Genomic DNA, 24,817 nt, shown 5'->3' on the forward strand with positions numbered 1-24,817 from the left:
TGCACCCTCTACGTGACAGCTCACAACCATCTGTAACTCCAGCTCTAGGAGATCCAGTGCTCTCTCTGGTTTCTGCGGGAACCAGGCACACACATGCTGCACAGATAGGTGCAGGCAATGCTCATACACATATAAGTAAAATAAATATTTAAAACATGGTTTCGTGTAGCACAGGCTAATCCTTCAACTTGAAGGATTATTGAGTGTGTTATTGAGGTTGACCTCAGACTCCTGACCATCCTGGGTCAGCCTGCCTGGTGCTGGGATGACAGACCCCTGTGTCTGCTGGGCCAGGACACACTGAGTCACAGTCCCCCGTCTCTCACGGAACCTGGAGGTCGCCATTGATAGTGTCTGTTGCAGTCACTGCTGGGGCTAGATGTAAGTGTGGTCATGGCCAGCGGGTGTGGGCATCCATGTCTGCGCAGAGGCATTCCAACCTAGTAGACCATTTCTCTAGCTTCTTCTTTTTGTTTCTGAGACATGGCCTCATTTAGCTCAGGCTGCCCTCTAACTTCCTGTGTAGCCCAGGATGATCTTGACCTCCCAATTCCCCCTCCTCTACCTCTCTAGTGCTAGGATGACAGGTGTTGATACTACACCTTGTTTATGGGGTGCTGGAGATCAAACCCAAGGCTTCCTCTGTGCCTGGCAAATGCCCAAGCCCCAGCCCCAGAGCTTATATTTATTTTTTGAGGCAATCACTCTATAGTCCACGCTGGTCTTGAACTTATTACCTTGCTGCCTCCGTTTCCCAAGTGTTGTGGTGACAGGCTTGCAGAACTCAGGGCCACCTGGCTGGGTAAACATTCATCAACATTCATCACTGAGCCACATCCCCAGCTCACCCCAAAATATGAGATCAACCAGTCTCCAAGATCACCCAGTATCCATCCACCGTGACCTCTTTGAGTGCCATCCAGTTGTGACCAGACTCACAGGTCTGGGCTTGCCAGGCTGATGGCCTTCAGAGCTGGGACGAGTAGAGAGCAAGACTTCTGGCCTTGCTGGCAGTCTTGCCTCTGCCTGCTGGGCCCCTTTCCCTCCCTCCTGTCATCATCCCCAGGCAGGCCCTTCCTTCCCCTGGCTGGATTACACAAGCCACTGCCTGCTGCTTGTGGCCTGGGCTGTGGGCAGTTACTGGAAGGCCCAGCTCTGCTCCAGGGCTTGGCTGGGCAGAATCCATCTCCCCTTCTTACCTCTGGTGATTAACCGTGTGTGCTGCCTGCCTGAGTTCCACAACCCTCCTGGATGGTTTGGGGGCTCTGTTCTAGTCTGATGGGGAGCCTGGGAACCCCAATATGCTCCAGTCTGTGTCACAGACCTGGGGACAGAGGATAGTTGTCCTGTATCTGACCATATTGGGGCTTAGGGTTTACCACCAGGGACCCCCTGTGCAGGCTTTCCAGGGTCTGACTCAGAGGGAACTTCTGGGGTTCTTCTGAGGTATTTAGGTCTCCTGATAGGGTCTGAGTATCTGCAATGGCTTCAGAGGTCCTGCCTGACCTTCCCCACTGGGTCACAATGTCAGCCTCAGCCTGTGCTCCTCCAGCAGCTTGACCCAGTAGGCAGCTGCCATGCTTTGATGGTCACAGTGGGGCAGGAGCCACACCTATGCCTTCTGCCCTGGCACCTTTCCAGATAGAAGCACCAGGAACTAGGGAGCCTACACAGTCCTTTCATAATGGCCTCCTCTCCTACCACAGGATATGACATCAGAACTGCTGCTGCTAGCACCACAGAGTGAGCAGCCCAGATAGCCGCCACCCGAGGGTCGCGGAGTGCTGCCTCCACCTGCCTGATGCTGGCAGTGGAGCCCACCATGGATGGGGACTTCCCTCCACATGAGCTCCCACCCCCTGGAGGTGGCATCCAGCTGCAGGTGAGCCTTGTCCTTGATCTTGAAATCACCCCAAGGGACAGTACTTTCAGAGCCCTGCTCCCCAGCTACCCTGATACCCTGGACATGGTCTGTCCTCTGAGTGAAGAAAAGGGTTGACCTCTGCGTTGATCTTGGCCCACAGCATCATCCCCTCAAGTCTCCTGTCCTACAGTTTGCCATGGAAGGGCTTTTGTTTGTCTTATTGTTGGTTTGGGGGTTTTGGTTTACTTTGTGTTTTGATGCTGGGTTTCCTGTAACCCAGGCTGGCCTGGAATTTGCTTGTACAGAGTGATCTTGAACTCCTAGCTCCATTTTCTAAAGCCAGGGGACAGGTATGCCCCCACGCCCCGTATACGTGGGACTAGGGATTGAGCCCGGGGCTTGTGTGCTACAGACAGAGACCACGCCCCAGACTTGCTTCCGGGTTCTTTGAGACAGGATTTCAGTCTGTTACCCAGACTGGCCTGGAACTCATGGTTGTCCTCCTACCTCAGCTTCCCGAGTGTTAGGATCCCTGGTAGGGCCTGCTCTTCAGGGAAACAGCATCCTCTGCCCCTCTGTCTCCTCGAGCTGTCCCAGGCCCGGAGGATGCAGGACACCTACACTGTTTCAGGACACAGGAAGTGTGGGTGGTCAGATAGGATGAGGGTAAGCCAGAGCTGTGCCATAGCCTGGTTCCCGGGAACACAGGCGGGATGACAGGGCCTCAGCATGGGAATGGCTGGGTAGGCTGCTGCTGACCTAGGACCCACACCATGCCCAGCTGCACCGTCATGTACTCCTGCGGCGGAGAATGAAAGAGGAAGTATCATTAGTGGAGCTTCCAGATCTTGGGGTGGGGGAAGCAACAGCGACTGACACCCAGAATGTCATTCGTAACGCAGAAACCCTGGCTGGCATCCAGTACCTGCGGCTAGCTGGGCCATGCCCAGCTCCTGTTCTCTCTGCTTGGCCCTTTCTGTTCCCCACCCACTGTTCCCTCATCCACAGCCGATAATTTACTTAATTATTTCCCTATTGTCAGGCCTTTGGAGAAAGTCCAGCTTCCTCTGCTATAAATAGTGCTGCCTTCTCCCCCTTCCATCCACACCCGTGGTGTGATTTCACAGGATTCCAGAGACAGAGCCAGGGGTGGTAGGCAGTCAGTGGGCTGGATGCACAGCATGCATCTACCTTATGGTGACATTCCAGTAATACGCACTTAGGGCAGGACCAAAGCCCCATTAGGGCTAGATCCCCTGTTGAAGAGGTTCTGGGTGAACCTCAGCTTTTACCAGAGTACACTTTGGGCCTCAAAGCCTGGAGCCACACCCCCAGCCTAGTCCACTCCCCACGCCTCACTGGGGGATTCTAGATAGGGGCTCCATCCCTGAGCCCCACCCCTGTCCTCTCCCTGGGGAACTTGGGGTTCTCTGCCACTGAGCCATGTCCCCAGCCCCTCCAAGCACAGTCTCTAGGCTCTCGTTGGAGGGACACATTCAGCTCTCTGGGCCGTGCACCTGTACTCAGCATGCCCTCCATGGCTTCCCTCATGTACATGAGGCGGCTGAGACACTGGCTGAGGTCCTGGTTCTCCAGGACCCTTTGAACAGTGGGGCCTGCTCTCCTCTTGCACCTGATGCTGTGTCTCTGTGTTTGCAGAACCGACTCCTGCACTGTCCTTGGTGGGGCAGTTTCTCACCACCATTGTACCCCAGTTTCTCCAGTGAAAACCAGTAAGTGTTACCTCTGCGTGAGCCCTGTGTCTCATCAGCCAGGCTGGAAAAGGAAGAGGCTGCTGGAGAACAGGCTCCAGGGCACCCAGAAAGTCCTGGGTCTTAAAGGCTTGGAAGGAGTTTGCCTGGGGAGATAGCCCGTGCAACATCTCAGTGCAGGTGTGCGCCCAGCTTCCTGAGTACTTGAGATAGATTCCTCCTGCACGCCTGTATGCATGTGCTATACGTGTGGAGCCAGAGCTTCCTCAGTCACTCAGTCAGAGTGAGAGAGGGTCTCACTCTGTAGCCATGACTACAGCTCCCTCTGTAGACCAGGCTGGCATGGAACTTAAAGATCCCTCTGCCTCCTGACGCTGGGACTGAGGGGTGCTGACACAGCCAGCTCCTCTGTAGGTTTTCACTGTACACGTCTATACATAACACACGTGCCGCAGAGGCATTGGATCTCCTAGAACTGCTGTTTAGAACTGGTTGTGTGCTGCCCCGGAGCTGCTTTGGCACAACAGCCGCTACTCTGAACCACTGAGCCGTCTCTCCAGCCCCGTCCACCCTGATCTTTTGTTGTTTTGTTTTGTTTGTTTGTTTGTTTGTTTGTTTGTTTTGGAGAAGAGGTTATTTGATTTTTTTTTTAACACAGGGTTTCTCTGTGTAACAGAGCCCAGCCATCCTGTAACTTGCTCTGTAGATCAGGCTGGCCTCAAACTCAGAAATCTGCATGCCTCTGCCTCCTTCAAGGTGTGGGCTGTCACGCCTGACCTACCTTGATGTTTGTGCCTGGATCTCTCATAAGACCTAGAGCTCACTACTTTTGGTTGGCTCTGGGGCCCCATCCCTACTTCCAGGCTCGGCACAACCCATCGAGGTGGGAGAGAGGCAGCCAGGACTGCTGGCCTGTGCTCTGGCCACGCCCTCCTTACCATTCTTGGCTTTGGAGAAATAGGGCAAGGTGCAGGTGGGCAGGGAATGTTCCAGGGTCTTAGGTTGTGCTTGTCTGTCCTGTCCTGGAGTCTGACGGGCCATGTAGGAAGGGCTGGTTGCTCGACTGTTACAAGCCTGGCCCAAGATGCTCTAAACTGTGTGTCTGAGGCACTGGGCTAGACTGTGGCTGCCCCGTGGCTAAGCTCCCAGCAGTTGGGAGAAATGCTTCTTCGATCCTCTGTCCCCATGCCTGCCCAGACTTGTGGTCACCACTCTTACTTCTTCTTGCAGACAGTTCGTGGGCTCCACCCCATTCCTTGGTGGCCAGTCTTGCCCTGAAACCAGCTACCCCACCACAGCCACCGTCCCCAGCTTCTTCTCCAAGAGCAGCGACTTTCCTCAGGTAATGGCCATGCTCATGCCCCCTGCCTGGGGCCCTGAGCTGTCACTGTGGCCACTGGTCTTCAGCGGGGCTGATTGTGACAGGGATTTGAGGCTACTTTAGACACGGAGGGTCAAGCCAGCCAGACTAGCCGTGGCATCCTGGGATTGAGGCCTGTCACTGGCCTTTGAGACTTTGCCTTGGAGTCGTGTCTGGAGCTGTATGAGGAAGGTGAGGGCTGCCACAGTCTGTGCCAGGCCGTCCTCACAGACGCTATAAGGTCTCATGCCTGCCTCACACTGGCACGGTGGTGGGATCTTCCCACAGGCTCCACACAAGTGTCCATGTTCTGGGAAGCACCTGTGGTGAAAAGCTCACCCACAGATTCCAGGAGAGAGTTTGAGTCCTATTCCCCTGGGATACCAGGGTGGCTATCCCACCAGTCTCTCATGCCTCCCAGGGGCTCTCACCAGTGCACTGTTCAGAGGTGTCTACTCAGCAACTGGGCTGTGGCACAGATCTTATCACTAGACGTGTAAAGAGGCTCCTCAGGCCATGCAAGGAAGCCAGGCCTGCCAGCCCCCATCTCGCTGCCTTGTCTGCCTTACTGTCCCTGTCTGCCTGTGTCTCTGTCTCTGTGTGTTAGGTCGCTAAAGGAATAGAACTGATGACTGCGTATATGTACATGTGTAATGAACATGTAATACGTATGTATCACACACACATACAGATAGATACAGACACCGGTGGCCACTCAGTAGAGCACCTTATGGTCTGTGCACTAGGTAGTTGATCAGCAGTTGTCTTTAGTAGTTGCTCAGTCCTTGAAGCCGGATGTCCCAGCAGTCCTGATCCAGTGCTGGAGTCCTGTAGGATTCTTAGGGAATGCTGGTCTTCAGTCTGCACTGGAATTCTGAAGAACAGGGTTCTGACACCAGCGAGGGAGTACCTCGCAGCAGGGTAGATGAACCTGCCAGCGAGTGTGAGGGCAAGCAGGCAGAAGCAAAAGCTTCCTCTTTCCATGCCCTCTTATGTGGAAGATGTGGCCCAGGTTTAGGGTGGGTCCAGGCAAGAGACTTCCCCCACAGGTGTGCCCAGCACCTTGGGTGAGTTCAGCCCATCTGTCTCTGTGTGTCTCCCTGTCGTTGTCTCTGCCCTCTGCCTTTGTGTCTATGTGTCTCCATCTCTGCTGATGCCAGAGGCCCACACCTGCCTCCCTGTGGTCAAAACTCCCAGAGGTGAGCTCCCGCACCCCCCTCCTACCAGCTGTGCCCATGTGATCTGCTTGTCTGAACCCCATTTGTCACACACATCTGGCAACATGGCTGCCTGTTACCTCTTATTGGCAGATAGCCACACCCATCACATTGGGTGAGCGTTTATTGAACACTTGGTGTTTGTGTGTCCTGCACACACTGCCCCCAGAATGCCTGTAGCGGTGCCTACCCTCATGCCTGTTGCCCTGTCCACAGAAGGTTGGACCAGGGCATTCTACTAGAGCCTCTGGCTGTGGGGCCTCAGCTTGTCGCCTGCTTCCACCTCCCCCATGTCTCCAGGCCTTGGATGGCCTCAAATTCCTCAGAACAAGAAGGAGCCAGACATGAGCCAAGCTTCACAGCAGGGCAGAAAGGACAGGAAGAGTGGCATAAGTGAGCTGGAGATGTCTCCCTATGGTCCTCAGAGGGAGGCAGGACAGTGAGAATCAGAGATTCTTCCCGAGGCTGAGCTGCCTGCCCTGAACAGGGGAGGAGTTGAGTCTACTGGAGATGCATGTGCTGCCAGCCCCACCCATGTGGATGTAGAGTCTGCCTTACAGGTGGCAGGATTCACAGTGGCTTCAGGACACAGTTTGCCATAGTTTGTTCCTGTGGCAAGAGAAGCGGCTACCCCAGCGCTCATGCTACTTCTGTGTTCCATGTGGACATGTTCCCTACCTGGAGTCAGACCCAGAGCTAGAAACTAAGCCTGGGGCCTGAGGTTCCGGCAGAAGAAGCAAAAAGAGAAAAGACATGGATCATGTGACTGAGCCATAGAGGAGAAAGCCTGTGGAAGGAAGGCTTCCCGTTGTCCCTATACTGAGGAAGTCAGGCACAAGGATAAGAGTTTAGCTGTTCCTGGACTACCAAGAGTCTGTCTCAAAGCAACAAGAAAACTGGCAGAGAAATAGAAGAAACCAAATATTGTCTGCCATTCAGCCTGTTCCTTTCCCGCGGGTAGGAGCCTCCTGTGTCCTTGCATCTTGGAAGTTGCCTCTGATGTCTGCCATCTTCTGTTCAGCCTCCTGTTCCCCTGGCTTCTTCCTCCCCCTGCTGTGAGCTGTGGTAGTCTCCCTGACATACATTTCCTACGATGCTGGCTGGCTGCGTAACTTTGACCCTTGGGGCCTAAGTAGCTGCTGACTGGACCCAACATGCCACACACTGGTTACTTCAGGCTCCACAGAGTGTCTTGCGTGCCTTACAGTGTCCCTGGAGCCCCGCCTGCCTTTGCGGCCGGCCCCAGCCCTCGGCCTCCTGCTTCTACAAGGAAAGGCCCGTGCACTCCTGCTCGGTCCTCATCTCCAGGTGGTGTGGAGCCTCCCCATAGGCTCTGATAGCCCTGCTTGGTGACCGGAACAGCGCCACAGTCCCTGTGGGAATGCCCAACCTGGGCGTGCAGGTGCGTGGTACCCGACACCAGCTCTTGTCTCCATTCTTGAGTTTTTTTTTTTAGTTGAGACATCATGTGACTCCCAAGCTACCATGTCACCCATCCCATGAACTACCTACCATCTTTCCCTCCTCACAGTCCCCAGCACCCAAGAGTCCTTTTCCTGTCTCTGGATTCTCCTGCTCTGGACATTTCCTGTTATGGAGTCCCACACAGTGTGGCCTTTGTGTCTGGGTCTCTCACAGAGTCTTGAAGGCCCTCTCCACTGTGCCTGTGTCTCCACCTCTCATGGCCAAGTAACACTCTACGCGTGTGCTGCCCGCTCATCCACGGAGCTTGTTTATCCATTTGACCATCGCGATGGCAAGAGTTGCCATGGGGACTTGTTCCTGTGGTTCTTGAGTGCATACCCAGGAGTGGGAGTGTGGGTGGAGGTGACAGCTGTAAGCTGTTAGCCAAGGGTTTTGTGTATTGGGTGTGTGGGGGCTGGAGCATTGGTTCTTACCTCAGGAGAGCAGGTACAGCACTCTTGGGGCAAAGCCTGTGTCAGCTGAGAGGGGTACCGGAGGCCTGTGGGAAGGGCCTGCACCTAGAGCCATCTCTTCTTCATTCTCCTCAGGCTTCTCCTGGGCTGTCCCCTACCAGAATGTCTGGGAGTCCTCAGTGTTCCCAGGGCTCACCCAAGCCCCGTACCTTCCCTGAGGTTCCCTATATGGATGCAAAGCCATTCAGACCCCACATTCTTGGCCATGGTCCTGCCTCTCATTACCCCCAGCCCCTGTACAGGGAGGGCAGCCTCCAGGAGCCGAGTGTGCACAGGTAGGCCTGTACCCCAGGCCCCCTGCTTCTCTCCAAGAGTGTATGTCCCGTAACATGCTCACTTGACCGGCTGCTGGGAAAGCAGATGAGCTCACACTCAGGAAGGAGCAGTGCGGCCTCTCTCCCTCCCTCCTTCCCTCCCAGTGGCTGCATTGACTCCTCCCGCAGATGCTAGTCAGGATCAGAGGTCTGGCCACTGGCTGTCCAACTGTTTACCGGCACCAGGAAAAGGAGAGCCAGAGAGGGGCGCTAGCTTACAGGAAGCCTGTAGCTGCTGCTGCTCTGTGTAGAGAGGGTGCCGTGGGGACCTGCGTGTCCAGTTCTATATGCACTTAGAGCCTGGTGGCCCAGAGTCTGCAGTGTCTCCCTGGCCACTCCCACCCTCCCAGGCGCCCATGGACCCTTGAAATGGTCTCCAGCCTTCTGCATCACCCTCCTCCATGTGTCTGTCCCTCAGTGTTGTAGGGACACTCCTGTAGTTGGGTAAAAACTCAACCTGATCCCGTGGGACCTCACAGAAGCCCAGTATTTCTGCAATGACTGTGTTCTTAGGAGCTGGGGTCAGACATAGGCTTTCCTAACAGGACTTTTTTTTTTTTTACATTTTTTTGAGATAGGGTCTCATGTAGTGCAGGCTAGCCTTGAACTCATATGTAGCTGAGAATGACCTTGCACTCCTCGTCTTCCATTCCTGGTTTCTGTGGTGTCTTGGATAAAACTCCAGGCTCTGTGCATGCTGAGGGCACGCTCTGCCCACCAAGCCATGGGCCACCTCCTGTGTCAGCTCTAGGTTGTTTCTGAGACAGGGTCTCTCCAGAGAGCCCTGGCTGTCCTAGAACTCACTTATGTAGCCCAGGCTGTCCTAGAACTCACTATGTAGCCCAGGCTGGCCGCAAACTCACACTGATCTGTCTCATAAATGCTGAGACTAAAGACATGTGCTGCCAGGCCTGATTTATTTCATTTTTCTTAAGACAAAAGTCTCATTATGTAGCCCAGGCTGCCCTTGACCTGGTGGCAAGGCTCCTGCCTCAGCCTCCTGAGTGTTGGGATCACATGAGCCACTTTGTCACTTTAGCAGTTTGGGTTACCTGCTGGCTGCCTGCACCCATCCAGGCCAGCCCTGCCTGTCTTCTGTACTGGAGCCTCCCATGTTAGGCCAGCAGCCTTCCTGCCTTGCCATGCTCTGCCCCCTCGCTGTGGTAGAGGGAACCCTCTGCTATTCCCAACCTGGCCACACAGCCCTAGACCAAGTAGACGGGAAGATGGGGCGCCGAGGCAGGAGATGCGATGGGGAATTAAACCCCAGCCCTGGTGCTTCAGGCTAAGGGACCCCCACTGCGCTGCCAGATCCAAAGACCAGCTTGGGAGTCGTGGGTGCTCTGTCCCCATGACCCTCACCCCTGGCCGTCAGCCACAGCAGCAAATGTCCCACCACCGGGCTTTGTGCTCTAGTGTGGTCCTGTCCATCAGAGTCAGCACAGGCCACACAAATGACTCTTGTGCTCGAGTCCTCAGGCCCCTCTTTCCCATGTCCTCAGTTCCCCCCATTCTCGGCTAACTGATCTCAGGCCCTCTGAGCCCTGGCCTTGTGTCCTATTGGCTCCTAGGTCTCCCTTGCCTGACAGTCTACATGCCTGGCCCCCAGGGGCTGTGAGGGGCAGAGTGACCCCCTCCTGCCACACCTGAGTTCTATCCTCATACCTATCTGACTCTGACCCCTGGGAGACCCCTCAGGCCCCTGTACCCTCACAGTTGGGGGTGTTGGGACTTCAGTTTTTCATATTGGTTCCATCATTCCCTGTACACCCCCATCCTCCAAGACAGGGTGTCTCTGTGTAGCCCTGGCTATCCTGGAACTCACTCTGTAGATCAGGCTGGTCTCTGCCTCCTGAGTCCTGGGATTAAAGGCAGGTGCCATCAGCACAGGGCCTTCCATTCTTAGAATTCAGACAGCTGTAAAGATTGCCCCTTCAAAGTACATTCAGCACCCACGGGAGAGTCAGGACGAGAGATGAGCCTTGGTTGCATAGACTGTAGGCACAGGCATCATATCTATCTAGAACGTTGTGTCTTGATCCCTGTCATCCCTGGGTGGGGGTGGGCAGGGGGCGGCACACAGGACAGAGCCCAGCCTTCAGTAGTCCCAGGGAGGCTGAAGTGTTAAGTCTTCCCCCATGGGACGTCCCAGAGAAGTGGGGTCAGGCCAGGCTCTGGGCCCAGCAGGGTGCGCCGTTGTTGACAGCCCTTCTGGGCTGATCCGCCCCCTACAGTAATTCTCAGTGCTCTGCCAGGAACTGCCCTGACTTACCAGGCAGGCATCATTTCCTGAAAGCCAGCCCAGCCTTAGGGGAAGTCGGGAGCCTGTGACTAACCCTCATGCAAATGGGGCCAGCAAGAGCACTGCTGCCTCTGTCCCCCACGGAGCTGCTGAGCCTGTGGCTACCGTGGTCATGAGGCTGGCGTTCCCTCGCAGCTCTTCCAGGGGGACACAGCGGCCACCGCTCAGCGCCCCGCACCCCGACCATGTCACAGCTGCGCTTCTGGCTGCAGTTCGCCGCGCTCAACAAGGTAACTGGTCAGGGATCAGCAGGCCACCCAGAGCCACCTGTGGCGCCCCTGAGCTCCCACAGGTGGCAGAGCTGTGGCGCGAGACGCCCCCAGCCCTGCCCACTCTGTACTTTTCTTGGCAAGTCACAGTGAACATGCCAGAATTTTTTAAGTCAGAGACTAGACTCAGCATAGTGGCCAGCATGAGGACGGCTGTGGGAGGGAGCCTCAGGTGCAGATGGCCAGAGCTAGCCCAGCTGCTCTCCATGCTGAGGGAGGGATGAGTTGGGGTGTCCTCAGTCCAGGTGGGACTGTTGTCAACACCTCTGCATGGGCAAAGGCAGAAATCAATTTCAGCAAGGTCTGATGGGATAGGTAGAGGCAGGAGCCCATCTATCCTCTGGGTTTTCAGTCCAGAAGGGGTGGAGGGTGTCTGTGTTTTTCTGTGGGTCTTTTCTGGGTTTGTCTTCCTGGGCTGAGGAGATGTCTGCTGTATGACCTGGGACAATCAAGGGCTAGTCTCTGCTGGTTCCCTTCCACCTAGCAGGGCTGTCTCAAATACCCAGTAACCACAGTGGGGACCCTCCCAACCTCCTCATTGTATGCCACCCAGTGTGTCTATGGTCTCGCTGGAGACCCAGCAAAGAGTTACAGGGTATAGATCTACCTTACAGGGGCCTCACTGGGAACCCCATCCTCAGAGCATCCTGTAGGGAAGGCCCAAGGCACACAAGGGTCCAGGCACCTAGCTGTGGCCTTTCCCATAGAGATAGGTACCTCGTCAGTGTGGGTCTGTGTAGATGAGCTAGTGACAACTGAGTTGAGTCTTGAATTGTCCTGGGGCATTGGCTGTTATGCTCGAGCCAAGCTAAGCGCAGGGCCAGTCCTGAGCACTCCAGAAGCCCTGTGCTCAGATGAAGTGTTGCCCCAGTGCCCATGGGTGACGACTGTAGGAAGATGATGGCAGGATGTTTGATCCTACTGGCCTGGTTGGTAAAAGTTTTAAACTAGCATTGAAGGCTCCAGGTGAGATGCTTGCCTGACATCCCAGTACTAAAGTCAGAGGTAGGAGGATGGGGGGGGGGGTTGCAAGGTCAGCCAGAGTAATGCCAGACTATCTTAGAAAATAAATTTTCTAAGGGTTGCAGGGTTGCACCATGCAATACTCAGGGCCCTCACTTCCTCTCCCTATGTCATGCCCATCACACCGAGTGAGGGGCTTTCTACTAACACATGTTACCCTCAACCATAGAGGCTTGCTGTGTCCACTGCCTCAGTTTCCTTCACTTCCTATCTTTGTCTGTGACCCCTTAGGACATCACCCGTCCTCTTCCCTTCAGGCCACCTTCCTGGGCCAAGCCTAACTGACATAGTTCCACCTTGGCCTGAGGCCACTGTGGGAGTCACTGGCTTTGCCTCCCCAGCCACAGCTGCGGAGACCATCACTGACTAGCAAGAGCCATTGTGGGAGAGTGCTGGGCACATCGCTGGGCCCCAGCGAGCCCTGAGACATGGGTTTCTCACTACTCCTCTGGCCCCTCCCATGTGCAGGACTGGGTTCTCTCAGGATTTTCTCACCACACTGGAGACCAAGGATTGCAGAGCTGTCCTATGCTGCCCTACCAGGGTGCTGGGTGCTGTGCTGGGGTCAGGGCACAGATTGTGACTGTCCAAGTCTGCTCCTAGCATATGATGGGGAAACGGGTCTCAAAGCCTATCACGCCCTTTCCTGTCCCCTGAATGCAGGCTGCCACCTCCACAGTGGGATCATAGTGCCCTACAAGGGAGGTGGGGGTTCTGAAACCCAGCCCCATAGCAACTCAGGGTCACTAGCAGTTCCCTAGGAAGTCAGTAGGTACCCAGCCAGTTGTCTCCCCTTCTCTGGGTAAGAGCATATAGCCCTGGACATGCTAACCCTCAGATGAGGTGCACGGTTAGTTATCCAGGACTCTTCCCAAGACCAAGGCTCTAGAGTCTAAGGAGAAAAGCCCTAGAGAGCAGCCTTACAGCAAGCGGGTAGGCCGAGGGCCATACTCAGGGCTCTTCTGCCCCTCCCCACCTTGAAGCCTCGAAACCATGTTGCCTAGTCACGTAGCCTGTCTCCTGGGGCAGAGCAGGAGACTATAACTGGTTACCCAGGTTCAGGGACAGCCTCTTCACTCAGCACAGCCTCATCCTCCCTGACCTCTAAGCACCAGTTCTCTGAGGGTGTCTCTCAGGTAGACCCTGGAGACCCTGCTGTGCACCCTTGAGTGCTAACTGTCAAGGCTGGGGGACAGGGTGTGTACGGGGACAGCAGCAGATTACCCCTGGTTCTAGTTGTAGCCCTAGAGGACCTCCTGGCCTCCTGCCCTGCCAAGGAGATGCCCCCAGTGCTTCAGAGGCAGATGTGAGCTGGAACCTCTGGTTATCCGATACTGGACTGTGCTGGCCGCTGTGGGTCACAGGCACAGTGAGGCACAGTGATTCTGCCCAGGCCTTCAGGGACATCACCCTGGCCTCCAGTCCCTTATGCAACAGGGGTGGGACATAAAAACTCCCAGCTTACAGGGTCCTTTCAGAGTCTTGGGGTGGAGACAGGACTCCTGTCTTTCTGGCATGGTGGCTCATGCCTGTCATCTCAGCACTCAGGAGGCCAAGGGAAAAGAATTGCCGTGAATCTGAGGCCAGCCTGGGCTACAGAGTAAACAAACATGGTTGTTCCGTTTCATCTGTATTCCATATAGTTCACTCATTTAAACTGCATCTCTGTGGTTTTAATGTAGTCATGACTGTGTGTTCATGACTTTTACAACATTCCATCCCATCAGAAATAATCCCATCCCCAATGGCCGTCACCCCACCGTTCCTCAGGTCTGGAAACCCTGAGCCGCTTGCCATCACTGCCTTCTCCCAGTCCGGGCGTGCTCTGTGATGGAGTCCCCACTGTGTGGCCTTGTGTGTCTGCTCTCAGCGAGCACCGTGTCCTCATGGTCATTCCATGTTGTGCTGTCCTGTTCCTGGCCCTCTGATACTCCAAACACATTGCCACTCGCCTGGACATGCGAGTGTGCGCACACAACTAGCCCCTGTGTCACCACTGCCTGTCTCCTAGGACCCCTCGTGCCTCGAGGACCTCTCCAATGCCTCTGTGTTCTCATCATCTGTGGACTCCCTGTCGGACATCCCGGACACGCCTGACTTCCTGCCAGCCGACAGCCTGAATGAGGTACCTACCATCTGGGACGTCAGCACCACCTCAGCCACCCATGACAAGGTCAGCACTCAGGGCACCTCCAGGGCCACCCTGGTGACACAGGCAGACAAGGAAGGCTGGCAGAGCTTGAGAGTGTGCTCAGGGTTATAAGGGATCCTGTACCCTAGGCTGGTGAGCCAATCTCCACAGCTCTAGGGGCCCCCTGCTAGGTGCATTTGTACACCTGCTGGGAACACAGGTGCTTCCAAGACAGAAGGCAGTTTGAGCTTAGTTTTATTTGGTTTCTTTTATTTCTTTTTTTTTTTTTTTTTTTAAAGATTTTTTTTTATTTATTTATTTTATTTATGAATATACTGTAGCTGTCTTCAGACACACCAGAAGAGGGTATCCAGTCTCATTACGGATGGTTGTGAGCCACCATGTGGTTGCTGGGATTTGAACTCATGACCTCTGGAAGAGCAGTCAGTGCTCTTAACCGCTGAGCCATCTCTCCAGCCCCGGTTTCTTTTATTTCTGAGGCAGAGTCTCTCACGGCCTGGTCTGGTCTCAGCTTTGCTCCGTAGCCTTGAGCTGCTGATCCACCAGTCTCGGCCCTTGAGTCCTGGGGTGACAGGTGTGCGCCAGCATGTTTGGCTCCAAAGGCAGTATGGGTCACCAATTTTCACCCCAAGAACACTATCCACAGTGGACTTCAGATGGTGTATGGAGACAGATGTGTGACTGTTGCAGCCTAGGGTGGGTGATAGTCGGAGACCCTGCTAAGCTTGCTGTGTGGCCCAGGAGGCCTCACAGGGAGCACCTGGCCTTGTGTCCAGGAGGAAGGGACACCTAGCTGATTGATAGTTTAATGTTGGCTCTACTCCCAGACCACCACATTGAGGCAAGCAGTGTCTCTTGGGACCCTGACTTCTGGGGTGGACTTCTCTCTGTCCACACACTCAGCAGACAAGTGACTGTGGGACACAGAGGCTTCCGGGTGTATAGGACTCTGACCCAGAGGGATCTTAGCCAGCAGTGGTTTTTGCCCCCAGGGGACATTAACAATGTCTGGAGACATGGTTATTCCGACCTTGGGAGCCCCTGGCATCGACAAAGCCTCACTGAGCCTGACCTGGTTCCCAGTCCCAGTGATGCACGGGAGACCCCAGGCCAGGCCTTGCTGGAGTTTTCCAGATGGAAGCTTTTAGGCTTTGAGAATGTAAGTTAGGGATGCTCCCAGAGTCTCCAGGAAGGAGGCCTTAGTGCCAGGCAGCTCTGAGTTGAGGGCTGACGGTGCAGTTGGCACAGGGCCAGCAGGACAGGCAGTCCCTGTGTGTCCCTTCCCATCCCCTGCTGTGTGGAGCCCTGAGATCAAGGCCACAGGGTACTTCCTGCCCTGCCCAGGGCCTCAGGCTGCCTGACCAAGGGCCGTATCTGAAACCCAACACCCTAAGCTGCTCCAGCCCGGAACATGACTCAGCCTTCCAGGAACCTGCACAGTCTGTTTGGGTTTTTGTTAATTTAAGAAAAGAAAAAAAAAAAAGGCAGGAGGGTTGAATGTGGACTTGTAACCTTCCCAAGCTTCCGCTGGCTGTCAACACCCCTGGCCCTGTGCCCAGCAGAGCAAAGGACATGTGACAGTGACTGTGCCTGCAGTGCTCCAGAGACTCCTGTCCTCCCTCAAGGATGCTGCATCTCAGGCAAACCCTACAGGTTAGGGCTGACGGCCACTTTCCCTCATGACTCACGGCCAGCATGGCCCCTTGGCTGAGCAGTTGCTCCGTATTCTGCCAATCAGAGGGACTGGGGCTCAGTGGATAGAGCACCCCCCCACCTCCTGGCATGCACCAATCCCTGGGTACCATATGACCCAGGTGTGGTGGTGTAATCCCAGTACTCAGAAGGTAGAGGCAGGAGGGTCGGGAGTTCAGGGCCATCCTTGGCTACTTAGGGAGTCTGAGGCCAGCCTGGGCTACATGACCCTGGTCTGAAAAACCAAGGGGTTGTGATACCTTTCCAGAGGACACAGGCTGTGTCCCCAGCGTCTACCTGGGGTAGCACAACCATCTGTAACTCCAGTTTCAGGGGTCTGGCACCTTCTTCTGACCTCCATAGGTACTGCCTTCACACACACCCATGCACTCAAAATAAATAAATCTTTCCAGCTAAAGACACAGCTATTGCCAGGCAGTGGTGGCGCACACCTTTAATCCCAGCACTTGGGAGGCAGAGGCAGGTGGATTTCTGAGTTCAAGGCCAGCCTGGTCTACAGAGTGAGTTCCAGGACAGCCAGGGCTACACAGACAAACCCTGTCTCCAAAAAAACACCCCCCCCCAAAAAAAAAGACATAGCTATATGTCTCTAGATTGAGGAGTTGACAATCAGTGTGCAAAGGAAAGCCGTGTACTCTGTGTGTCCCCTGCGTGTGCCCTGCATGTGCCCTGCGTAGCTTCAGACTCAGCACGCTGGCCGAGCCACACCATTTGTCCAGACCTGGTCAGCACTTGTGACCCATCCATGTCTCCTACAGAGGCATATTTGGAGTCTGGTCACAGTGTCGGGGACATTCTCACCCTGTCAGCTCCCACCACAGTTGGTGGGGCCCTCCTTAGCATGGATACGTAGGTACCCCAAGGACATTGCCCAGATCTCAGGCCCCAGGTCTGCATCCTGGGACTCTGGCTGGCTTTGGTTCACTTCTCCCTGGACCAGAGGTACCGTCTCAGAGTCTCCCATGTGCCACAGGGACAGGCTGTTGTCATCCCTTCCTACCAGGGCCTGCTATGGTCCCAGGATGAGTCAGATGGGGCTTTAGCCCCTGAGACTAAGCAGTCCCCTGCCTAAGGACACAGACACTGGCATAGGAGGCCATGGCTCACACCCTGCCCTGCTGTTCCTTACAGCTGTTCCTGCCTAGTGGGCCATTCCCAGCTCTCGAAGACCCGGTGACTTCACTCTCCAACACTCCACTTCTCGTCAGCTATCAGGTACCCTGAGTGGCTGGGGTGTTTCCTGGGGGTCTAGAGAGGCTCCAAAGGCATCTCCAGTGTGCTAAGTCCCAGGTAGCCTTGATGCTGGGATGTCCTGCCCATTTTACAGTTGGAAAAACTGAGGCCCCACTTAGGGCTAAGGGCAGAGTCCTGTCTAGCTCACACCAGTGTGCTGGGACCACTTTGTTCAGCTTCCCTGCTGCCTTTGGGGAAGCTGGGTCACTGCAATGTGGAACAGACCCCTGAACTGTCACCCTACAGTCACACAGCCAGCCTGAGGAGGAGGAAGGGGAAGAAGAGGAGGAGGCAGAAGAACTGGGCCATGCTGAGACCTATGCCGACTATGTTCCATCCAAGTGTAAGTGTCTGGGCCAGGGACGAAATGGAGATGCCCTAAGAAGGCACGGGTGGAGCTCCTGCCCCACAGAGTGCAGGCCGTGTGTGCAGGTGGATGGCCACCATCCTGCTGGCCCTCCTCCTTTGTCATGTGCCAACTCTGCCCGCCTACTGTCTCCTCACCAGCCAAGATTGGAAAGCAGCACCCAGACCGTGTGGTGGAGACCAGTACACTGTCCAGCGTCCCGCCCCCAGACATCACCTACACCCTGGCACTACCCACCTCAGACAGTGGGACCCTGTCTGCCCTACAGCTGGAAGCCATCACCTATGCCTGCCAGGTAGCTGACCCTGCCCCACCCCACCCTTCTAGGCTCATAAAGAGGGTGCCAAGCACACAGGCCTGACCCACCTCTGCTCACCCACAGCAACACGAGGTCCTGCTGCCCAGTGGGCAGAGAGCTGGTTTTCTGATTGGGGATGGGGCCGGCGTGGGCAAGGGCCGCACAGTGGCTGGCATCATAGTCGAGAACTACCTGCGGGGCCGGAAGAAGGCTTTGTGGTGAGTACCTGCCAGGCCTCGTGGAGCTAGAGAGCAGATGCAAGAGGGTGGGGCATGGAAGCACTCCTGACTGGGCGTCTCCTGTAGGTTCAGTGCCTCTAATGACCTCAAGTACGATGCAGAACGGGACCTGAGAGACATCGAGGCCCCAGGCATTGCGGTGCATGCACTGAGCAAGGTAGGCCGGCCATAGATGGCCAGCTGAATCCTTTTGTAAGGAAAGAGTTGAGGCAGGGGAGTGTCCCAGCTGTAGCAGGTTTCCTTATCAAGGAGAAAACAGGTTTGTGGGTGAGCTGGCTGTGCCAAGGACTCTTTCCCAAGAGGGGAACTAAGGCAGGGGACACCCTGGACACATCCCAGTGTCTGAACCTGTGTCCACAGATCAAGTACGGTGACAACACTACCTCAGAGGGTGTCCTCTTTGCCACCTACTCTGCCCTGATTGGAGAAAGCCAGGCAGGTGGGCAGCATCGCACACGCCTGCGCCAGATCCTGCAGTGGTGTGGCGAGGCCTTCGATGGCGTGGTATCCTGTTGCCAGGGATGGACGGAGGTGGGCGGACGGTGGGTGGGCATGGAGACGGGCAGAGCTGAAGGACTCGGGCTGCGCTGAGTGGTGCTGAATGGGAGGAGCTCAATTTGGGAGGGTCCCCAGGCCGGACAGAGGCCGTGGCACACACTGACCCGCTAGGAGTGCCCCATCATCCTAGGCCTGGGCCTTCACCCCCACCTGGCACAGCCCCTTTCAAAGCCATTCTGAAATTGAGCACTGAGCATAGAGCAGGACTCCCAAGTCATCCTCACATCCTCCTGGTCTGCTTCCAGCCAGCCCATGGGCTGTGGGCAGCCCGGCTCCCTGTAGTGGTAGGATGCCTCTTGACAACATTGTGGCTACTGTGCACACCAAAGGCTGGCAGTGTGACACAGAGTTTGTCCGTGCTGGGGCCCCTCGATGTGGGCAGCCCACAAGACCCAGAGCAGTCTGTGCCCATGGCAAGTGCCGCTGGCCATCCAGGAACCCAGGGGTGATGGGTGTTGAGGCCTACAGGACCTGTGCAGATGTTGCATGAGCCTCAGTACAATTCTCTTGCTGTCTTGCTCTTCTTGGTACTTTGGCCTTTGGTCTTGAGAGTCTTTTTCTGTAGTCAAGTCTAAGCTGTGTCCCTCCTGGGTGCCCCCTCACCAGCACCCTTTTAACCAGTATTAAGTGGTTCTCAAACACCAAGTCCCCTCACATCTTCCTAGTTCCCGCTGCTGTATTGTGGGATATTTGATTAGGGACACCTTCTGTGCTTCTGGAACATTCCTTAACCCAGTGTATCTCAGATTGTGTTTGACGAGTGCCACAAAGCCAAGAACGCCAGCTCCACCAAGATGGGCAAGGCCGTGTTGGACCTGCAGAGCAAGCTGCCCCAAGCCAGGGTGGTATATGCCAGCGCCACAGGTGAGCTGTGGGGCGGCAGCTGAGCAGGATGGGCACACTGGTCACACAGGTGGCCTGTCAGTGCTGTCACCTACACAGGGATGGGGTGTCCTGCCACACTAGATTGCACTAGATTTGGATCCGTACCGATTTTGTTTGGGACCTGGGACAAATATGGAGCTTGCTGTCTCTTAAGCCGCCCTCCCCTTCGCTGATGACCTCTGACCTTGATGGTATCCCTGCACATTTTCCTCAGAGCCTCAGTTCCCCTTCCTTGGCCCCCAAGTCTCTAGTACTGCAACACTGTACCCCGCTCAGCCTCCGCCTGTCCCACAGCACTTCCCAGCTGTGCGGTGAGTCGCTGGCCTCAACTTCTGCCTTCCAACCCCTAGGTGCCTCTGAGCCCCGCAACATGATATACATGAGCCGCCTGGGCATCTGGGGCGAGGGCACGCCCTTCCGGACCTTCGAGGAGTTCCTGCATGCCATTGAGAAGAGGTGAGCCCTGTCTCTGCTTGTGGGGATGGCTGTCCTTGCCAGGTCTCCAAAGGGCCCATCTCTCCTGGCTCCTCCTGTCCCCTCAGAAAGAGGAGCTCTTCTCATGGTCCCTCCACTCTGCTCTCTGGCCACACAAATCTCTCCCAGGCCCAGCCTCAGCTGGCCTCCTCGTGGCCACAGGGCCTGTGCATATGTGGTGTGCTCTGTCTGCAGGGGTGTGGGCGCCATGGAGATCGTGGCCATGGACATGAAGGTCAGCGGCACGTACATCGCACGCCAGCTCAGCTTTGCGGGGGTCACTTTCCGAATTGAGGAGATCCCACTGTCCCCTGCCTTCGAGCAGGTCTATAATCGGGCAGCCCGGCTGGTAAGCTGGGGTGACCGTCTGCATGTGTCACACAGTCACACTGTGGTTTCTGTGGTAGGGAGCCGAAGCTTCCCGGGCTTCACGGCAGAGCCACGCATGCCAGCATTAGTCCACCTGGCGCAAGTCTTTGGGGGATTTTTTGTTTGTTTGTTTTTTTCACTTTTATTTTGCACTTGTTTGGTTGGTTGGTTTCCTGGGACAGGGTTTCTCTATGTAGCTCTGCCTATTCTGGAATGCCCACTGTTGCTTATTTATTTATTTATTTAATGCATATGAGTACACCATTGCTGTCTTCAGACACACCAGAAGAGGGCGTCAGATCCCATTACAGATGGTTGTGAGCCATCATGTAGTTGTTGGGAATTGAACTCAGGACCTGAGGTAGAGCAATCAGTGCTCTTAACTGCTGAGCCATCTCTCCAGCCCTACTTTAAAAAAAATAATAATAATAATTTATGTATTTTTATTGTATGCTCATCAATGTTTTGCCTGCATGTATGTCTGTGAAAGCGTCAGACAGGAACTGAAGTTACAGACAGCTGTTTGCTGTTGAGTGGGTGCTGGGAATTGAACCTGGATCCTCTGGAAGAGCATCTCTCCAGCGCCATCACTTTTACTTTTATTTCTGAGACCTTCTTATCTCACTGTAACTCAGCTACCAAAACTTCTGGCAATCCTCCTGCCTCAGCCACCCATGTGCTGTAAGAGACATGTACCAGAACTTCTGGGCTCTGCATGAAGGAGTCACAGCTGTGACACTGGCAGCCCTGCCCCCATCCTAGGATTCCCAGGAATGTCATCTTAGATGGTGACATGGAGCCAGTGGTCATGTCCAGCCTCCCTGTGGCTGTGGACCCTGTATGAACAGGTTCCTTGTCCCCACGTTGGCCCCACCCTGAGTCGCCTGCCTCTGTTTCCAAGTGCTAACATGACGGGTGTGCGCCATCACTCCCAGCTTGTCTACTGTGTGCAAGCTGAGTCTGGCACCACAGAGTACGAAAGAGCAAACTGGGTGCAGTGACACTGCTGTCACCCAGACACTCAGGAATCATGGGCCAGCTACATAGGAAAACCCTGTGTAAAAACAGTAAAACATAGACCAGCATGACCCGCAGGGACACCTACAGTGCCTGCCCCTGTGGCCTCTGGGGAACATTCATCTAGGATAACTGTGGCTGTCCTGACAGGGAGCTCCTGGCAAGGACTGTGGTGGCCAGGGACGCTGCTCAGGCCCTTGCAGAGCCTGGGATCGGGCTGCTGTCACGGTGCCCAGGAGGCCTCAAGTTCAGCCTCCTCTTCTGAAACCAGGTGTGGGACGCATGCCTGTCAGGAGGACCAGAATGGTAGGGTATCATAGGCTCCACATCCAGCTCAAAGCCAGGCCTCTTCCCCAGTGAGCCGAACACAGAGTGCTCACCAGGAGGCTGGAAGGCTGAAACAAGGGGATCAGGAGCCAGTGGCCCGCCCCTAGCCCCGTGTTTTTTTTTTTTTTTTTTTTTTACAACTGTGGGTGTGAACGCAGCGTGGTTTTCTCAGATTTACCCTGTGCTTTGGCTCAGCCATCCTCGCTGTACGTCCGTCCCTCACGGGTCCTCACCCCATGTACCGCCCACCAAAGGCTGGCTGGCAGCTCAGCACAGGCTTTGCTTTTGCAGTGGGCCGAGGCCCTGAACGTGTTCCAGCAGGCGGCCGACTGGATCGGCCTGGAGTCTCGCAAGTCCCTATGGGGTCAGTTCTGGTCAGCGCACCAGCGCTTCTTTAAGTACCTGTGTATTGCTGCCAAGGTGCACCGGCTAGTGGAGCTGGCGCAGCAGGAGCTGAGCAGGGACAAGGTGAGTGTACACACAGCCTGGGGAGGGACAGTCACCCTGGATCCCGGGTGGAGCTCAGACACCGCATCTCCCCATCCCCACAGTGTGTCGTCATCGGGCTGCAGTCCACAGGGGAGGCGCGGACCCGAGAAGTGCTGGATGAGAACGAGGGCCGTCTGGACTGCTTCGTCTCCGCAGCAGAGTGAGTAGTCCAGAGTGCCCATGCCCCTCAACAGCTGAGGAAAAGCCACAGAGCGCAGGCAGGACCAGACTGGAATCTTGTGGATCTGGAGGCCACATGGCTTTTGATCTTGGGACCTCAAAAGGAGACTTCTGGACATCTGCCCACACACAGTGATGCTAGTTCTTTCTTTTTTTAAGATTATTTATTTTATGTATATGGGCACACTGTAGCTGTCTTCAGAAGAGGGCATCAGATCCCAATTACAGATGGTTGTGAGCCATCATGTGGTTGCTGGGAATTGAACTCAAGACCTCTGGAAGAGCAGTCAGTGCTCTAACCGCTGAGCCATCTCTCCAGCCTCGCAGTGGTGCTATTTCAACACAGTCCCATGGGCTTCTCAGGCCTGGCATCCACAGGCTTACAAATCCCTCTCAGGAGTCACCTCAGTTTATTCCAGTGAGGCTCCTTCCTGCCTGATCCTACTCAGAGACCCCCCAACTTGGTGCCACTGTGTCCTGCTACCCGTCTCCTTGAAGCGGCATGGCTGGCCCGTGTGCTGAGCCCTCTCTCCCTTGCAGAGGCGTCTTCCTGTCCCTGATCCAGAAGCACTTCCCTTCCACCAGGAGGAGGCGTGACCGTGGAGGAGGAAAGAGGAAACGTAAATGCCCGCCCAGCTCCTCCTGCTTTACTCTCCATCCCCACCCTCCCTCCAGACCAGAGTATGCACCCCCCCCCCCACCGCAGGGTGCTCAGAGAAAAAAAACCCTGGCAGACTCCAGCCTCAGGTTGCCGGGCCTGTCCATCCAGCCCCCACTGCCCAAGGCCCTGGGGACCCCAGCAACACCGCAGATCCCAGCTCCAGCTCCACTGGTTGGCAGGCAGGCTGGCTACCGGCTGCTGCTCAGCCGTGCATGTGCTGACCGCAAGCCCTGCCAGTGCCCAGAGCACTTGGGGTAGTAGCCTCCTACCTTCCAGTTCAAAGTTCCCAAGCCAGGCTCAGAGAAGCCAGATACCTCCCCTGCAGACACACTGACAATGGGGGACAGCCTAGTCTCTTCCACTCCAGACTCCCCAAGACACTCATAGGCCTTCTCACCCTCCACATGTTGTGCTGTCTGGACAGCACTGTCACGTGTGGTGACTGGACTTGTCCTTTGAGGAGGCTCCGATGTCTTCTGGACCTCTCACCTACCACTGGGTCCAAATATGAAGCCATCAGGGCTGGAGATGGGAACCTGGTACCCCAGATTGCCTCGCCTGCCCGAAGAGGGGCCAAAGGGCTTCCTGGAGGGAATACAAGACACATCCAAACAGAAGAAGCCAGCCAGTCTTAGACGGTGCCTGGGTCCCTCCATCATTAGAGTCAAGCCACCTCCTAGCCTCCACCCCTCCTGCTCTCTCTGCCACCCCAGCTTCACCCACATCCGCGGTCTCCACTTCTGACAGCTGACCCATGACTCCTCCCTGCAGGCCGGCCTCGGGGTCGTGGCCCCAAGGCTTCTAGACTGGCACTGGAGGCAGCAGGAATTATCCGAATAAGTGACGGCAGCAGCACGGAGTCAGAGGCTGGCCTGGATAGCGACTTCAATTCCTCTCCAGAGTCCCTGGTAGATGATGATGTAGTCATCATAGATGGCCCCACGCTCCCCACAGATGACGGAGGTGAGCCTCGACCGTCCAGCCAGACTCCAGGCAGTAGACATTACCACGAGGACCTTTCCACCACATACCCTCGTTACAGATAGGGAAGCTGAGGCTCACAGCCAAGGTCAGGCCATTCCATCAGACACAGCAGAGTGGCTGCTGTTGTGTCCATGTTCCACTACTGTGAGTCTCCTCATCCTGCTCCTGCAAGGCCACCTCACTGACCTTCTGTCCCACCCCCAGGTCCCCTGTGTCCACTTCAGAGAGACCTGCAGGGCCCTGGTGTCCTAGAACGTGTGGAGCGACTGAAACAGGGCCTGCTGGCCAAGGTGCGGGCGCTGGGCCGGGAGCTGCCAGTGAACACGTTGGACCAGCTCATCCATCAGCTTGGGGGCCCTGAGTGCGTGGCTGAGGTGAGCTTGGCGGCCCATAGACAGCTCTCATAGGGCCCTATGTCAACCCTTGGGGACAGACAGAACCTGGCTGCAGAGGGTCATGTGTGTATGTTCCACGCCTACTCCCATTGGCCAGCCTGGTCTACATGAGATCCTGTCTCAAAAAAGGGAAAGAGCTGGAGAGGGCTTGCCAGGTAAGAGCATTCCAGATGGACCTGAGGGCACCAGCACATGTGTCACACACACACATGCACCTGAGGGTACCAGCACATGTGTGACACACACACACATGCTCCTGAGGGCACCAGCACGTGTGTGACACACACATGCACCTGAGGGCACCAGCACATGTGTCACACACACACATGCTCCTGAGGGCACCAGCACATGTGTGACACACACATGCACCTGAGGGCACCAGCACATGTGTCACATACACACATGCACCTGAGGGCACCAGCACATGTGTGACACACACACACATGCTCCTGAGGGCACCAGCACATGTGTCACACAC

At 55.6% G+C, this 24,817-nt stretch overlaps 1 protein-coding gene across 5 annotated transcripts in view; it reads left to right on the forward strand.

Annotated features, from left to right (window-relative positions):
- Nucleotides 1-1,711: 1,711 nt before the first annotated feature.
- Sbno2 (strawberry notch homolog 2) overlaps nt 1,712-24,817 on the forward strand; it is a 27,917-nt gene continuing 4,811 nt past the window's right edge. For 2 of the 5 annotated variants that reach the window (XM_028771535.1, XM_028771536.1), the window contains exons 1-18: nt 1,712-1,882; nt 3,524-3,597; nt 4,807-4,918; nt 14,010-14,171; nt 16,995-17,078; nt 17,343-17,439; nt 17,604-17,758; nt 17,846-17,979; nt 18,067-18,157; nt 18,361-18,504; nt 19,305-19,422; nt 19,794-19,899; nt 20,113-20,266; nt 21,922-22,098; nt 22,182-22,279; nt 22,840-22,919; nt 23,732-23,923; nt 24,149-24,318. In XM_028771535.1, coding sequence (XP_028627368.1) covers nt 1,802-1,882; nt 3,524-3,597; nt 4,807-4,918; nt 14,010-14,171; nt 16,995-17,078; nt 17,343-17,439; nt 17,604-17,758; nt 17,846-17,979; nt 18,067-18,157; nt 18,361-18,504; nt 19,305-19,422; nt 19,794-19,899; nt 20,113-20,266; nt 21,922-22,098; nt 22,182-22,279; nt 22,840-22,919; nt 23,732-23,923; nt 24,149-24,318 — 2,229 coding nt within the window. In that variant the 5' untranslated portion in view covers nt 1,712-1,801. Of the gene's footprint in view, nt 1,883-3,523; nt 3,598-4,806; nt 4,919-5,394; nt 7,556-10,534; nt 10,937-14,009; nt 14,172-16,994; nt 17,079-17,342; nt 17,440-17,603; nt 17,759-17,845; nt 17,980-18,066; nt 18,158-18,360; nt 18,505-19,304; nt 19,423-19,793; nt 19,900-20,112; nt 20,267-21,921; nt 22,099-22,181; nt 22,280-22,839; nt 22,920-23,731; nt 23,924-24,148; nt 24,319-24,817 lie in introns of those variants that run through there. The other 3 variants (XM_028771538.1, XM_028771537.1, XM_028771539.1) reach the window with 3 other exon arrangements.

Source organism: Grammomys surdaster, unplaced genomic scaffold (assembly GCF_004785775.1).
Source record: "Grammomys surdaster isolate TR1022 unplaced genomic scaffold, NIH_TR_1.0 209, whole genome shotgun sequence".
NCBI lineage: Eukaryota > Metazoa > Chordata > Mammalia > Rodentia > Muridae > Grammomys > Grammomys surdaster.